The sequence below is a fragment of the Uloborus diversus genome, unplaced genomic scaffold (assembly GCF_026930045.1).
Source record: "Uloborus diversus isolate 005 unplaced genomic scaffold, Udiv.v.3.1 scaffold_1202, whole genome shotgun sequence".
Classification (NCBI taxonomy): Eukaryota; Metazoa; Arthropoda; class Arachnida; order Araneae; family Uloboridae; genus Uloborus; species Uloborus diversus.
This window is the reverse complement of record NW_026557880.1, coordinates 1-14,750: the sequence shown is the minus strand read 5'-3', so window position 1 is coordinate 14,750 and position 14,750 is coordinate 1. Positions and strand designations below refer to the sequence as shown.

The 14,750-nt window shown below is 30.5% G+C and overlaps 1 protein-coding gene across 1 annotated transcript; it reads left to right on the top strand.

Annotated features, from left to right (window-relative positions):
* Window positions 1-89: 89 nt before the first annotated feature.
* LOC129232492 (ELMO domain-containing protein 3-like) lies at window positions 90-10,919 on the top strand (the record flags this gene model as incomplete). Its single annotated transcript, XM_054866640.1, has 7 exons — window positions 90-132; window positions 2,433-2,521; window positions 4,167-4,290; window positions 4,772-4,894; window positions 6,387-6,517; window positions 10,622-10,698; window positions 10,792-10,919. Coding segments are annotated over exons 1-7 (715 nt in total), but the record flags the coding sequence as incomplete, so codon positions are not given.
* Window positions 10,920-14,750: the final 3,831 nt, after the last annotated feature.

The window sequence follows — 14,750 nt, the reverse complement described above, 5'->3', positions numbered from 1 at the left end:
ACCACTCTTACTTTTAGTCTTTATTTCTGTTTTCAGGAATTTCCTTAAGATAAAAGTTGAGGGAGAGCTTATTCTTAGAATACAGTACAATGGGCAATATTTTGCTCCCTGAGCTGTGCCCAGGAGGTCACTGTAAGCTCTAGACTTATCACTAAAATTCCATTGACTGGTCAGCAACAGGGATGCCTTTGAATAGCTGATAAAGAGATAGAGTCATTTTAATCCCTTTCTGTTGATTCTCCTGGTCATTGAAGATTAAAAGCATTTACTAAATAGATCTTTAGCATTTTCTCCAATTTTTTTTCTTGTTCTTATCTTATGGGTTTTCTGGGTGCCTGGAACCAGATTTTTCGTGGAAGTTGCTTCCTTTTCCGGCGAATTTGTGTATACTGCTATAGTACGTAAACGCAAACCCTGAGTAGAAAGAAGCAATGACTTTTTGCTGTTGGTGAAGAGGGGTGAAATAGGAGTGAAGGGGGAAATGCTGGAGAGTGAGGGTGGCTCAACAACATCAAAAATTGCTCAGAATAGCGTTTTTGGAGGTCTAATTTCTAAAAATAACTGGCCCTAATATTACAAAATATGGCCTTACAAATTGCATTTTAAAACTTGAGTTTCAGAAAATATTCGTGCAAGGGTCCCCATGCCGCTTTTCTTTAATATCACAAGCAATTGGTTTTTTTAACTACACTTGCAAAAAATTTAAGTTTAATAGCCCCTGAATGTAAAACATTCCTTAAATTTTTTTTAACGATAATTTTGAGCAATTTTCCTGGGAAATACTCCAGATTCTCCTATCAATCACTGTAAAAAAATTCCGAAATGCTCCTGAGTGTTTCCGTGTAACGTTTCGGGATTTCAATGGTTTTTAATCACTTCCTGGAAATATCAAGTATCATTGTCAGAAAGTTTCCTGGATTGCTACAAGTTGTCCAAATGCAGACTTCTCTCTGTTGAAAAAATATTTTTAGCTCCCAGTTTAAAGATTAACTAAGAGTATTTATAAAATGTATCAGCTTCCATTCAATCACGACTCCTCCGAGCTGATTAAACTCCTAAAGGGAGCAAATAAATATGGAATATGTAGCTTTGCAAGAATTGCAATCAAGATACTTAATACTTGCAATTCTGGCTTAGCTTTGGCCATTTTTGCAACACTGCTTTTGCAACTGTCTTGATTAATCAGGAAGGTGCCAAGCTGTTATATTATCACTACCTAAGATTACTCTGAAGTTCCGGAGACACAACTGGCTTTAAATGGGAAGATTTCTGGATTTTTTTGGAAGGTTACTGAATTTTATCCGAAAACATTCCTGGTTTTTGCGAGATACGTTACTGGCAGAAATTGGGCGCATCAGCTGTCTGTTATTTTCCAGGAACGTTTCTGAATCGTTTTTACAGTGATAAAATCTTCAAAGTTTGTCTAAAGTTTGGTTTTTGAAACTTCAATTTCGAAAACTTTCCAGGGGAGAAGGAATTGATTTCAATCATTAAAAAAAATAATCGATCAGAAATAATTTCTGAGCTCCCTCTCATACCGTAACATCAATAAACATGGCCTATAATCACGTTTTTAAAGCTAAAAGTGCGTTTTAAAACTAAAAGTGAAAATTTGGTTTTTGTGTGAATGTTGTCGTGTTCCGTCGAAACGAGAGGCACCCCCTCATTTTGTGGTGCGCAGGGCGATTGCCCCGCTCTCCCCCCCCCCCCTGGAACGGCCCTGGATGTGCACCATGTTAGTTTTGTCAGCGGTCTTCCCACCCATTATGCTATTTTTACTCTACGCACAATGCTTAAATTTGAACCGTGCTCATTGTTTCCGACTTGTCAGACATACCCACTTTGCAGCCTAGTAAATGGTGTACTGAATACTTTTTTTTTTTTTGAGTTAAAAAATGTTGGAAACTTCATTTTCACAGCAGTTACTTAGATAATCGTGTAAAAAAAAAGAGAATAATGGATGTTTCTAAATTGTATTTTAAGATTACATTTTCTATTCAAACTTTACAGAAAAAATACCTTTTGTTACTATTATTTTAATTGTTAATTTATAATTACCATTTTAATTTTTTAAAACAACAAAGAATTTTTATTTTTCTTCGTTTGTTGCATTGCTAAAATTAAATTGGCGGTCCCACTTTCGAAAAACTGGGTGGGGGCTGTAGCACCCTCTGGTGATGGCGCTGAGCAAACTAGTGACTACATCTCAAGAGCAGTTTTTAGTCGCTACAAAAAAACATAATTTTTTCAACCACTGATAGTAAGTTAATGTGCCATTTGACATGAAAAACATTTTTAAACAAATCAAAATTATTGTTGTAGTGTTATAAATAATGCTTCCTTTCGTATGTGTGTGTGTGGTTGTAATTTTAAGCTTGATTTTGATTAATTTAATTTTAAAAGATTTTTAAAGCAATGCCTTATCAATACAGGTGTATCAATCACTCCCTTAAAGACTGATCCTATTTCTTGTGAAGAAGTCTTGCATTACTTTAAATCAAAAGACATGAATAAATATATGGTAAGTATCTTTTGAAGTTTAATTTTACTCTAGTTTGTTTTTGTTTGCAATTTGTGTTCTCTCTCTCTCTCTCTCTCTCTTTTTTTTTTTTTTTTTTTGAATAAGTTTTGAATAAGTATGTGGTAATTATCTTGTGTACTTGAATTTTTCTCTAGTTTATTTTTGTCTCTAGTTTTTCAATTTTTTTCATACCTTAGATGTTGTTTTTCTTAGCATATTAGTTTACTTTTAATTCAGCATAAAATTGTAGTTGAACTTGCTTATAACAACCCCAAATTGAAAGAGGAAATTAAATATTTGGCTGGAACAATGTTTAATTCAAGAGAGCATAACTCATTTTAATGAGCAAATCCCACTTAAAATGAGCAAAATATTTGAGAATATTTATATTTCTATCAACTTCCAGCTCCACTTATCCTTTTATAGAAAAATCCTTAAAACGTCCGTAGCCAACCATAAGTTAGTGATGAATCACAAATCCTGAGAACAATTGATATGAGGTCTCTGTTAAAAAAAAAAAAAAAAAAAACTTGTGGGGTAGAGGAGCATTTAAAAATTATGTACTTGTTAATGCCAATGTTATCCTTTTGGAGATACTTACTTCCAAGGATATTGTAGCTCAACTTTAAGCTAATGTAGATAAAAAAGATAATGAAAGCAAGTTTTATGTTTATTTTCTACTAGAGAGTCGCCCATCATGGTATGACGAGTGAAAATTGCTTCTGCATTTTAACAAAACAGTTGCCTGTTTGGTGATATTTTGATAGTCGAAATTTTAACCATAACTCCAGTGGATTAACCCTAAACTCCAGTAGATAGTTATTTAATGGTTGACCACTTTGTTGTTTATTCACTCTCCTAAAATGACAGTCTTACCAGTAGAACAGTTAAGTGACTGGATCCAGTTCAGTCTTGTAAAAATAAAGCATTTTCCTACATGTTAAACATTACCAAAAAATATTATCAAATTATCATGCTGTGGTGCGTGTTTCAATGTTGATGGCGTCAGGAGTGTAACTCTATCATTCGCTATTATATATATATGAGGATTGTTGAAGTAAAAATTGTTATAAAAAGGCTTTAAATTTTTAACCTACTTCAAAATCTGTATGCAGTTGCATTTGTTTTCTTGTTCTTGAGGAAATGTATTGTTCCAAGACTTAATCAATGAAAAAGTATGCACAGTAATAACTTCTTTAGAAGTTGTCTTATATTGCATAAGTTTCTATCAAATGGGCAACCTGCCATGTGATATTTTTTTGTCATACTTTTGTTATCAATTGCCTAGGCATTTCAAATTTTTTCAAAACTTTAACACTTTCATAAGCATTTCCCTCCCTTTTTTGCATGATTATAAGCTTTTCATCAAAGCTTTTGCATTCCCCCCTTCAAATGGTTATAGACTGCTCCTAAAGATATGTTAAGAAAATTAAATCTTTGTTTGTTTTTTGTATATTTTTTTTAAATAGGAAAGGACAACAGTGGCTAGATATATGTACATTATGAAGTAGTACTGAGGAATAGTGAAATTTTTTTTTAAACCATTTAAACTATACCATCCATTATATTAACAAATAGCAAACCATTCTAAAAAATTATATTCATCTTTGCTTTCTTTTACTTTTCCTTGCATTTTTTTTTCCAGAATAGTATCAAACCAGTTAAACAGAGGAAAGGTTTTGATGCTCTTAGGCATTGGATAATAGGACCTCCTAAGCTTCATGAAAACTTAATTCCTGATAGAAATGTATTTTTTGCCATAGCAATGTGTGAGTTTGATTTTTGCTTGTATAATATGTAATGAGGTTAAAAAGGTTTGTATATTTGTTTGAAAACATTGATTTTCAAACATTAAAAAGTATTATAATTTTATTAAGGATAAAATTAGAAAGGTAGTCTATTCATTTTGCTGTACTTCTTCAACCATGACAAAAATTTGTTTTAGATGTTTTGTAAAAAATATGAGGCATAAAATGAGAAAATAAAAGATATAAAAATAAGTAGGATTGATATTGAGTCGTAGAACCTCTTAAATTGCATGAAAACCTTGTAGAAGATTAATTTTCCCTAGTTTCAAGTTTAAAAAATATTAACTGCTCAATACTTCTTTGCTATTCTTCAAAATTCCAACCCATCATTTAGCATAACTGTTACATTTATACATTAATAAACAAAAACCTTTTTTTTTTTTTTTTAAAGCTTATGAATGAATATATGAATTAAGCTTATTGATGAAAAATATTCTTTCAGGCCCTTTTAACACAAGTGAGGAGGTGCATATGAGAGTGTTGCAAACGCTTTACAAAGCACTTACATATACAGATAAAGACTGTCCACGATATGGACCACATTGGGAGGAAATCGGATTTCAAGGTATTTTATTCCTTTAACTAAACAATGTAATGTTAAGGTTTTAACAAAATTTCAAGGTAGAAATAAGTGAATGAAAAATTTTAGCCTTCAATATTACATTTGTTATTTTAGTTTCTTTCTCTTATTTCAGCTTGCCCAAACTCTGGTCTTCTTCTTTTGAGACAATAACTCAACTAAATTTTTTTTTCTTACAAAAGCTTGTTTTTCAAATTAAAAAGTACAGATTTTGCTATCCAAAATCAGTACTGCTTTATCTGACTTATTTACAACTAGACTTCCCAAGGTCTATGAGTTTTATTTTTTCAAACAAGGGCCCTGAAAAGTACTTAAAAATTAAATATGTTAATTGAAAGTGCTTGAATTTTTACAAGTTTGAAGCGCTAATTAGATTTCGATTCTCGTTCAACACCTACACTGAAGAAAATCAAATTGCAACTATGGAAAGAAAATTATTATGAAGAATTCTTGGCGGTGTAAATTGAAATAAAATTTGGAGAAGGAAATATATTTTTTAATTGAATAAAATATGTGACCTTGTCACCACAGTATGCATCAAAATAGTAAAATAAACTGGCTGGCCTGTTTGATTCAAATGCAGAATGACAGTGTTATCAAAAATCAAAATTTAAAACCCCTGGAGAAAGATACTGTGGCAGACCACAGCTTAGATGATTCGTTTTAGTGTTGGATCTTTCAATAATTAATGAGAAGAACTAGAGATCTAAGGTCAACAAAAAGTCATTGTACAAAATTGGCCTATTGGGCTGTTTAGTCAATCATGATTTACTTGCCAGACAAAAATATTCTTATAATGTTAACATTTGGAATAAATGCTTTTCATACAGTAAGCTAAATGTGAAATACACATTCCCTATACATTTTATCTGAATATTCAAATAAGCTATAGCACTTTAAATCTAGTGTAAAAAACACAGGAATATGCTCAATTTTGCTAAAGATCGCAATAACTTGATTTTGTTAAAATGTGCTGGTACGACTTCTATGCTTTGCACAGATGTATAAACTTCTATTAACTGAAAATGCAAAATAATTACTATAAGAAATCTTCTAAGTCAATGAGTAAAGTGTTTCTCACTGAAAAAAAAAAAGAAAGTAAACTTAATATTTGAAATAAAATGAAAGGACACAGTTTCCATAGTACCAATCAATTTATGCTACCAAAACAGTGTTTTGTAGAAAAATGGTTTTAGATTAATACCAATAGCTGCTATATCCTATGAGGACTGATGTGTTTAAAAATTATGATTTGGTTAAGTATTTTGGTTTATATTTTTATCAGTGTTTGCAGATGGTAGGCATTAAGTGTGAAGCTATTGTTGGGACAAATTGGAGGGTCATAACGCTGTGACTAGGATCTGTGTCATTGCCAAGTTAAGTTTAGAGCAAATGTAGAGGCATAAGTTATTTTTATGTTTATTTTAACTTATTATGTGAATTTAATTTGAGTGTCTAAAACTCATATACTTTACAGGCATTGATCCTGGAACTGATTTAAGAGGTGTTGGATTTCTAGGGCTAATACATTTACTTTATCTTGCCTTAAACCCCACTACTTTAGAACTCACCAGGGAGATAATGCAACTGTCTAAAACAGAGAATCAAGTATGTTTTTATTTACTATTAGATGCGTTTTAAGTTTTACAGCGTAAAATTTTATTGTGAATAAATTTTCAAAAGTATGAAATAACATGAAAAGGGAATTCTTGCATAATGCTCAATTTTATACATTTTGCTCTTGTGCTTATTTTTTACACGTTCTTTTGTTGTTTTCTTCATAATTAGTTCAGATAAATGTGATATTTATCTATTTAACAAGCAAAAAAAAAGGGGGGGGGAGACTATCTGCATAAAAAGTAAAAAACATGTATGAAAAATCAAAAGTTGAAAAATTTTACATTCAAAAAAGCAAAAATACCCAAAATACCCCTGCTTAGCTTTATCCTTTTTTTAATTGTAATCCATTAGTTACAGCAATTCTAGTTAACTTTGAAATTTCAAAGTTCATTTTACATTTTTTAATAATGAGATTTTTTTACCCTTGTAAATGCTCAAAGCGTTCAGTGATTTTTTTCGGCCCTAAACTGGAACATTAGTTGAAAATGTTGCTTAATAATTGAACACAATCATGTTTAAAAAAAAAAAAAAAAAAAACTTATTGTGCACTTTGGGCACACTGCATTTGGAAGTATGTAAGATTCACTCCCTCCTTTATACATAACTAGCTGCATTGCCTGGCATTGCACGGCCTACCTCAAAAATAAATGGTGTCCAGTGCCGCATGCACAGCAATCTAGCTTTTCTAAATATTTCCCATCAATTTTTAGAAAAGAGCAATTTTATGACTCAAATTTTAAATTTAAACCTCTTTCAATTTCTTTAAAATCCCAAAACTTCAGTCATCTTTATATAACAACCAGCACCAGGTATAATCTTTCCAATTTGACAGCAGCATGTATTAATGAATTAAATTTTGAAAATATCATAAAAACATTTCAAAACTTAAACCAAAAGTAATTCTAAAACTAATGTATGTATTTTAACTTATCATAATTTAGCCTATATACTATGTTTCACAAAAGTAGGCAATTGGCAGAAAGTGCAGGCGATATTTGAAAAAAATTTTTTTTTTTAGACATGAAAACTAAACTTATTACTTTTCTTCGCGAAAATATCGTCTGCTACAAATCAGAAATTCAACTTTATTTGATTTCAATTCCATGACCAGAATCCGCAGACAATTTATCAAAATGAAACTAAGCCTCGTTTTAGAACATGGAATTATCTTAAAATGAAGACTTTGGTGATGTTCTAATTATCCCTTCTCCCTCATACTTCAGGTAAAGCTCACATTGTGCAGCTATTTAAGGGCTTTAAACATGCTGCAAAAATCGAACAAATATGATGATTTTTCAGTGAAGATAATTGCAAATTATTTTTTTTTTTTAATTGGAGTAAAAATCATGGAATGCTTTTATTCTAAACAAAAGGTACCCTATATTCACTCCGACACTCATGACAAGTTGTATGCCAAATTTCATGATGATCGGTTGAGTAAGTTAAAACATGAAAGAATTACAAACAAATTAACAAATATACAAAAAAATATAATAAAAAAATGAATAAATAAAGTCATTTTCATATATATAATATTAGTAAGGGTACTAAAAAAAGGTGGACTCAGCCAAATTTAGCTACATCCTGCTCCTAAGCAGTCTTGAAATCTGCCTCTCCTTCCCTCCCTTTAAAATAAAAAGCCAAACGTATCATGATTTTCAATTCTCAATTAAAGCCTCTTTAAATCGTGGTCCCAAATTTTAATAAGTTAAGCTTATGAAAAATGATCAGGTCTGGTGTAAGGTTATTAGAAGCTTTGCCTAAGACCTTTTAAATAATGCATACAATGCATAAAAACATAAATTAATTTTACAAATTAAACTCAGTGGCACAACAGCCCATGGGGGCCAGGGCCTAGTCTGCTTATCTCAGTTTAAGAGCCTGACGGCTCTGAGGTGTGAGGCAGATGTTCCAGTAAGGTGGTCAACCAAACGCGGAAATCCAAGGTTTAGTTCCCAAGCATACTTGGTACTTATTTTGTTGATCCACTGAAGGGATGACAGGCTGAACGTTTATTAATAGTCTGTGACTATTATTTTCTCATAACCCTACGATTATCTAAAATTTGTTTTCTTTCATTCTCTGAAGTCCTGAAACAGATCTTTTGTGACAAGAATGAAGAATTATTGTAAAATGGTTTGCTGAAAAACATGAATTAGACTTTATTTGTAGGGTTTAATTTCTGAAAAAAGAAGTGTTGAAAACCTATAGTCTTCTTAACATATTTCTATACATAAATAGTTCAAATTCCTATCTATAACCATATAAAGCAGGGAAATGATTTTTCCAAATACTAAACATGCTTCACAAAGCCTTTACTTTCAGAATAAATTAACCGAATTCTTTGAGTTGTTTCTCCCAGGGCTGTGGAGTCAGAGTTGAAGCGTCGGAATCGGACTGATTTTGGAGTAAAGGAGGAGTTGTCCAAAAATGTGCCGACTCCGACTCTGGGTTTCTTATTTTCTTTAATTTTCACTGACACTCCTTGCATTTTTTAAAAAACTAACTACCAATTAGTTTGATTACATGTATAAAGGCCTATTAATAAGAAAGTCACTGTCATTGTGGCAACCAGATGACTTGATTGTTTATCTAACTTTCTGTAAGAGCTACCTACGCTGTCTCCTAGTTTGCTTAATTTTTAACTTTATTTAACTGATAGGAACTGTCAGTAAACAGTTTTGTTACCGAACATTTTCTAAGTAATCATTTTCAAATAAAAATAATAATGTATTTTTTCCCTCGATCACAGTTATAAAATAGTAAAAGGAATGTGTATTGCTTGAGCAAGTCGGGAAACTTCTGGGGGAGCTTGGTGAAATAAGTGTTGGCACAAAAGCGCAAATTCAAAAGATCCGAGAAAATATAAATGTTTTTTAAATCAAAAGACATTATCTAAGACAGTATGGTTCTCATTAAAAAGTACAAAATAAAATCATTACATAGTTTATTGGTTACAAGACTCAATAATTGTAGTTAATCCTAAAATTTTTATATTAAGGTTAATTCTAGAGCTGTCAATAAAATTAAAATTAAAAATTGAGCCAAAAATATAGGTATAGTAAAAGCTATTCATGCAAAGCTGTATACCTCTGCATTTTGTACTTACATGTACCCAACCTCTCATCACAATATAGTGCAATATTTTCGTTGAAAGTTTTAAGATGAAATTTAAGGTTTATTATTGGGGATTTTTTTCAGAATTAAAGTATTTCATTTTTTATAACTCTGAAATTAAGTTGAGATGTAACCCCCTTCTCAAGAATTTTTTTTTTTTTTTTTTTGACTTAGTAAAAAGTTTGCTTTTTCTCTCAAGTTACAGCTTTCAAAAACTGAAAGCACAGGATTTTATCAGCATCTATTTGTTAAACAGTAAAAGGGAGCAAATTAATCCTTTTGAATTTTTTTTAAAAATGGGATTTTAAAGTAATCTTACTTTAGAAATTGCAACTATGGGATTATTTGATTTTCAAATTGAATTTCTAACACTGTATGTGTCTTAGGTTTACAATAAAACACAACAAGAAAATTTTATAAAAAGGACTTAACATTTCAATCTCTGTTTTGGGGTTTCTCCCTTTTCCCATGAAGGTAGATTTGAAAAATAAATAAATAAATAAAAAAGTTGGAGTCAGAGTTGGAGTCGGACTTTTCAAAATCCAGGGGTCGGAGTCGGAGGCGGGACATTTTTCTTCCATCTCCTCAGCCCTGGTTTCTCCATTTATAAGAAAATTATAAATGGAGCATTTTCTTACAATCTATTATAAGAAAATAATGTCGTTATTGAAAATTTAGAAAAAGAAAATCTGATATTTTATTTTCTAGAATAGCAAAAAAAAAAAAAAGTAAAATTTTGTTACCCCAGGCAGATGCTCTGCCTATTCGAAAATTTGGCCCTGGGTGGACTGTTCACGTATCATAAAGATTATAGGTTTTTTATTTAAAAAGTAAACCCCCTTTCTCCTTAAAAAAGCTACTCTTGAATCAAGAAGCACTTTCTCTATTTCTAATCCATCTTATGTCTAAATGTTTTTTTTTAGGTTTTTAAGATGTCATTTTGAAAAATTAAAACAATTATATGTATGCTTTTAGAATTTTCCTTTTTGCACAATGGGTATAAATATGACAAGAGTTGTATTAGAAGTCATGCGTGAAGAAGTTCTGAACAGGTCATATTATTTCTTTCATTAGTATAATAATTTTTATTTGAAAATTTTCTTATAATTCTGCTTTGTAATGTAGTGATGTATTTTGAAATATAGAGAATGCAATGGAAAAATGGATGTTTTTCAAGTTACTAATGATTTTTATGCGGGAGTGTTTCTTCGGTTGCAGTACATTTGGACTGAGCAAAAAAAGACAATCATGGATTCTGGTTACGTTATAAAAGGTAGTATTTTTAAGTGTTTGAGGGAAATGTTAGTGTCAAAGAATTCATTTGAGCAGTTAATTTAATCCCTAAGAGCAAATATCTGAAATTATCTTGGGTATTGAAAATCTAGTTTTCAAGAGGTGATCTTCCAAACTATGATGGTATTAGTTTTAATGCTTATTGGTTGCTGTTGTCAACCCATATGTTTTTTTTTTTTTTACATAAAGCATTCTTTATCATTACATTTTTAATGTGTGGTATGTTGAATGACCAGCTCGTTTGCCTGACAGGACATGATTAAAATTAAAAAAACAATGTAAGTAAAGCAAATTTCAAGAAAGGGCTGAAAATGGATATTTCAAGGCTACAATTGAGTCCTTTGATCAGTGCTATAAGTGCTTAAACACACAGCAAGAAAGTTGTGACTGAACCTCATAAAGTAAAGGGGCTTAATCTTAGTTGTAGCTTTGAAATAGTTACTCGCAGCATTTTCTTGACAATTTGTGATTTTTTTTTCCTTTGTTACTTTGCATGGAACTGTCCCTTCTGTTCATTTTTTTTTTTTTTGTTTCCTGACTTTAATTTTTTGTTAAGTTATCTGAAAATTTCTGAGTTTCAACAAATTATTTTTATTTTGCTACCATTTTTTCAGTCAGCATTTTTTGCTCCATGATGTTATACTGTTCATTTAAAGAAGTTGTAGCAAATTTTGATTTCTTCTCTACTCTTAAGCTCTTTACTAAACTGTTAAATGATCTTCTTAAATGAACCTTTTTACTTAGACAGGGTTATTTAATTCTGATGACTCAAAATTGAAAAATGTGGTACATTTCTGATGCATCAATGATTAGTATTTATCGACTTAGTATAAAGCGAAGATTTTATGCTCAAATGAAACAATTCATGATCATTTTCACAAAAATACTTCTTCAAAAATGTTTCTCGTGTTAAATGCTAATTAACAGAGTTTTTAGTTTCAAATATGAGTAAAATTAAATCAAAAATGTATATGTACTCTAAAAAATTATATGCATTTATAAAAAAAAAAGAAATTACTGTGCACTGGCACGTAAATGGGTTTCTAAATTGCATTGAATAAAATTTTCAACTATTGATCTTTTACATAAATTTATGAATTTTGAAAGAAATAAAATCCTACTCTGCAACTTTTATTTTTGCTGAAATATGGTTGATTTTGTTATTATTACTGAAAATTTGAGTTGTCAACTACGGAATAATCTTGAAAATACCACCCATTCCTTTCTTTTTTTCTGAAATTTTTCCAAGTACAGGGATCATAGTCATCCTATATTTCCTATAAATCCTACATTTTTTAAAAAAGGGCAAAAACTGTCCTATGTTTCTTATAAATCCTATATTTTCAATAAAAATCTTATATTTTGCAGGGTTCATACACTTGTGGTTAAAAATAATTCCCCGACTTTTGTTTTTTATAGAATTCAAGGTTACTCGCTTCATTCAAAATTAAGCTTAAAAAGCAATATTTTAAAAACATTTAAAATTGTCTAAAGTAGCAATGCAGAAGAACTGAAACTTTTTCCCTTAAATTTAAAAAAAAAAAAAATCTTAGATTTGAAAATATTGAAATGAAAAAGTTTACTTTTTTTTCTTTTTTTTTCTCTCTCAAAATTTTAAGTTTTTTCAAAAACATTGTTCAAAATTGTTTTAACGGGTTTACTATTTGTTGAAAACAAAGTCTTTCAACTTATTTTAGCAGTTCTTGGATGTCACATGCCATGCGTAAAATTAGCGTTTTGCTGTAGTCGTGCAGCAATTTTTTAGCATCCGCTTTTTGTTTACAATTCTTCTTTTTATTTTCTTATTCGTATATAATGCAAAAATAATTAAGCAAAATACAAAGCTATTTTTCAGTATAAATATGATTAACTTGTTGCATTGATCGGCATACCATATAATACAAAATAACAAAAATCAACATATGCCAATCATAGGCCAATGCTAGTAATCTTTTTTTTTCTTTCACATATTAAAGGATGCTTAGATTAAAATTAAAATGTTTCTTCGTTAGAAAATTAATTTTTAAAAATTCACAATTTGTTGCACATTTTATGTTATTTTCAATAGTTTACATTAAGAAAAACATCCAATGGGGTCGTTTCGAAAATTTTAAAAGTTCTTTTTTCTGAAAGAGCATGCTTAAAAACATAGGAATCTGACCATTTTGTAAATATTTTGTTTAAGTTTAATATTTTTAAAAAATTACCTCAATCGGTGTGCTTTCATTGTTTAAGCTTCTGCTGAGGACATCACAAATGATGAAATGCCATTTCGTGTTGCCATTCATAGAGCAAAATATTTAATTTGCATCTTTACTCACGTGTATTGGCAAAAATATGGTTGATAGCAAGCGTAGAACGCAATTTTAATTCAATTCTTGATTATCATAACGTGGAAATGCGGTGGAAAGTTACGCCAAAGAGCATCATTTGTGACATCATCAAGACCACACATTGTTTGAAAAATCGGACATTTAAAAAAATTAATTAAAAAATAACTGTTGGGAAAATAAAAGTATTTTCTGGGTCCATGTTATTTTTTTTCACTTATTCTATCAATTTCACCGACTAAAAGTATTACTTTTGGCTGAAGGAAACAACCCAATTCTGTTTTTGGAAGTTTACGTCTACTTCCATCGTGCAAAGGACCAATATGGCAACTAAGTGAAAATTTAAGATAAGTAGATTTTTGAATTTGTAGCATGAAAGTAGTTATAAAAAAAAAATTATCCTTAAAAAACTACAATTATGACAAAATAGTTAGTTTTTAGCACATAAGCATCAAAATTAATTAGAATAAAAAAATGTTCTGAAGATAAAATTTTGCATTTTTCCAGAAAATAATTATGAATTATCTGGGGGAAAAAAGGCCCATTTTGTGTTGTTTTCAATAGTTTGCATTGCAATAAACATCCAATGCCGTTTTCGAGAACTTAGGCACTTAAAAAGTCTTGTGTACTTCCATCTTGGGAATGACCAAATATAGCGGCCACGCCCAAAAAATAAGAAATATTTTTTTGAATTTATAGCATGAAAATATTTTTTTAAAATAAATCTTCATGAAACTAGTATTCAGTTTACAAGTTTTTAGCAGTTGCGTCCAAGGCAATTAGGGTAAGATTAAGTTTTAAGAACAAAATTTATTTCTTAAGAAAATTTTTAAAAATAATAATAAAACTAAAAAAAAAATTGCAGCACATTTTGCATGATTTTCATTAGTTTGAAATTAAAGAAAACATTCAATTCTGCTTTGATTTTGGAAACTTAGGCATTTAAAGATCGTGTCTACTTCCATCTTGTGAATGACCAAAAATGGCTCCGAAGCAGTAAATTGTTATCTTCCGTGTTGAATGTGTGCATAGATCCTGATCACCCAAAGAATTTTTCTTGGGAACTATTTAGGGTCAAAAATGGGGGCTGCAGAAGTTTTTTTGGGCCCTCACTTTTTTATTGCTAGCGTCATTTTGCCTCAATTTTTTATATTTTTTTAGGAAACATCAATAAAAATGAAGATTAGATCTCATAGAACAAAATTCCCTGGGAAAAAATTGGAATTTTTTTTTTTGGGGGGGGGGGCAAATTTGGAAAATTCCCTGACTTTTTGACCTGTGTCATTTTTTCTGACAATTCCAATTTTTCCTGGAGCATACAAACCCTGATTTTGGTACCACATAGGATTTATTTCTTTATTTCTCTGCATCCTTGGTTTGCCAAGTTTCCCTCGAGGAAAGAGGATACGCAAAAACAACGCTTTGGTTGAGAACATTCCAAAGTGGGTTTGTGAGCAACCGTTAGCTTTTTGTAGTTCCAG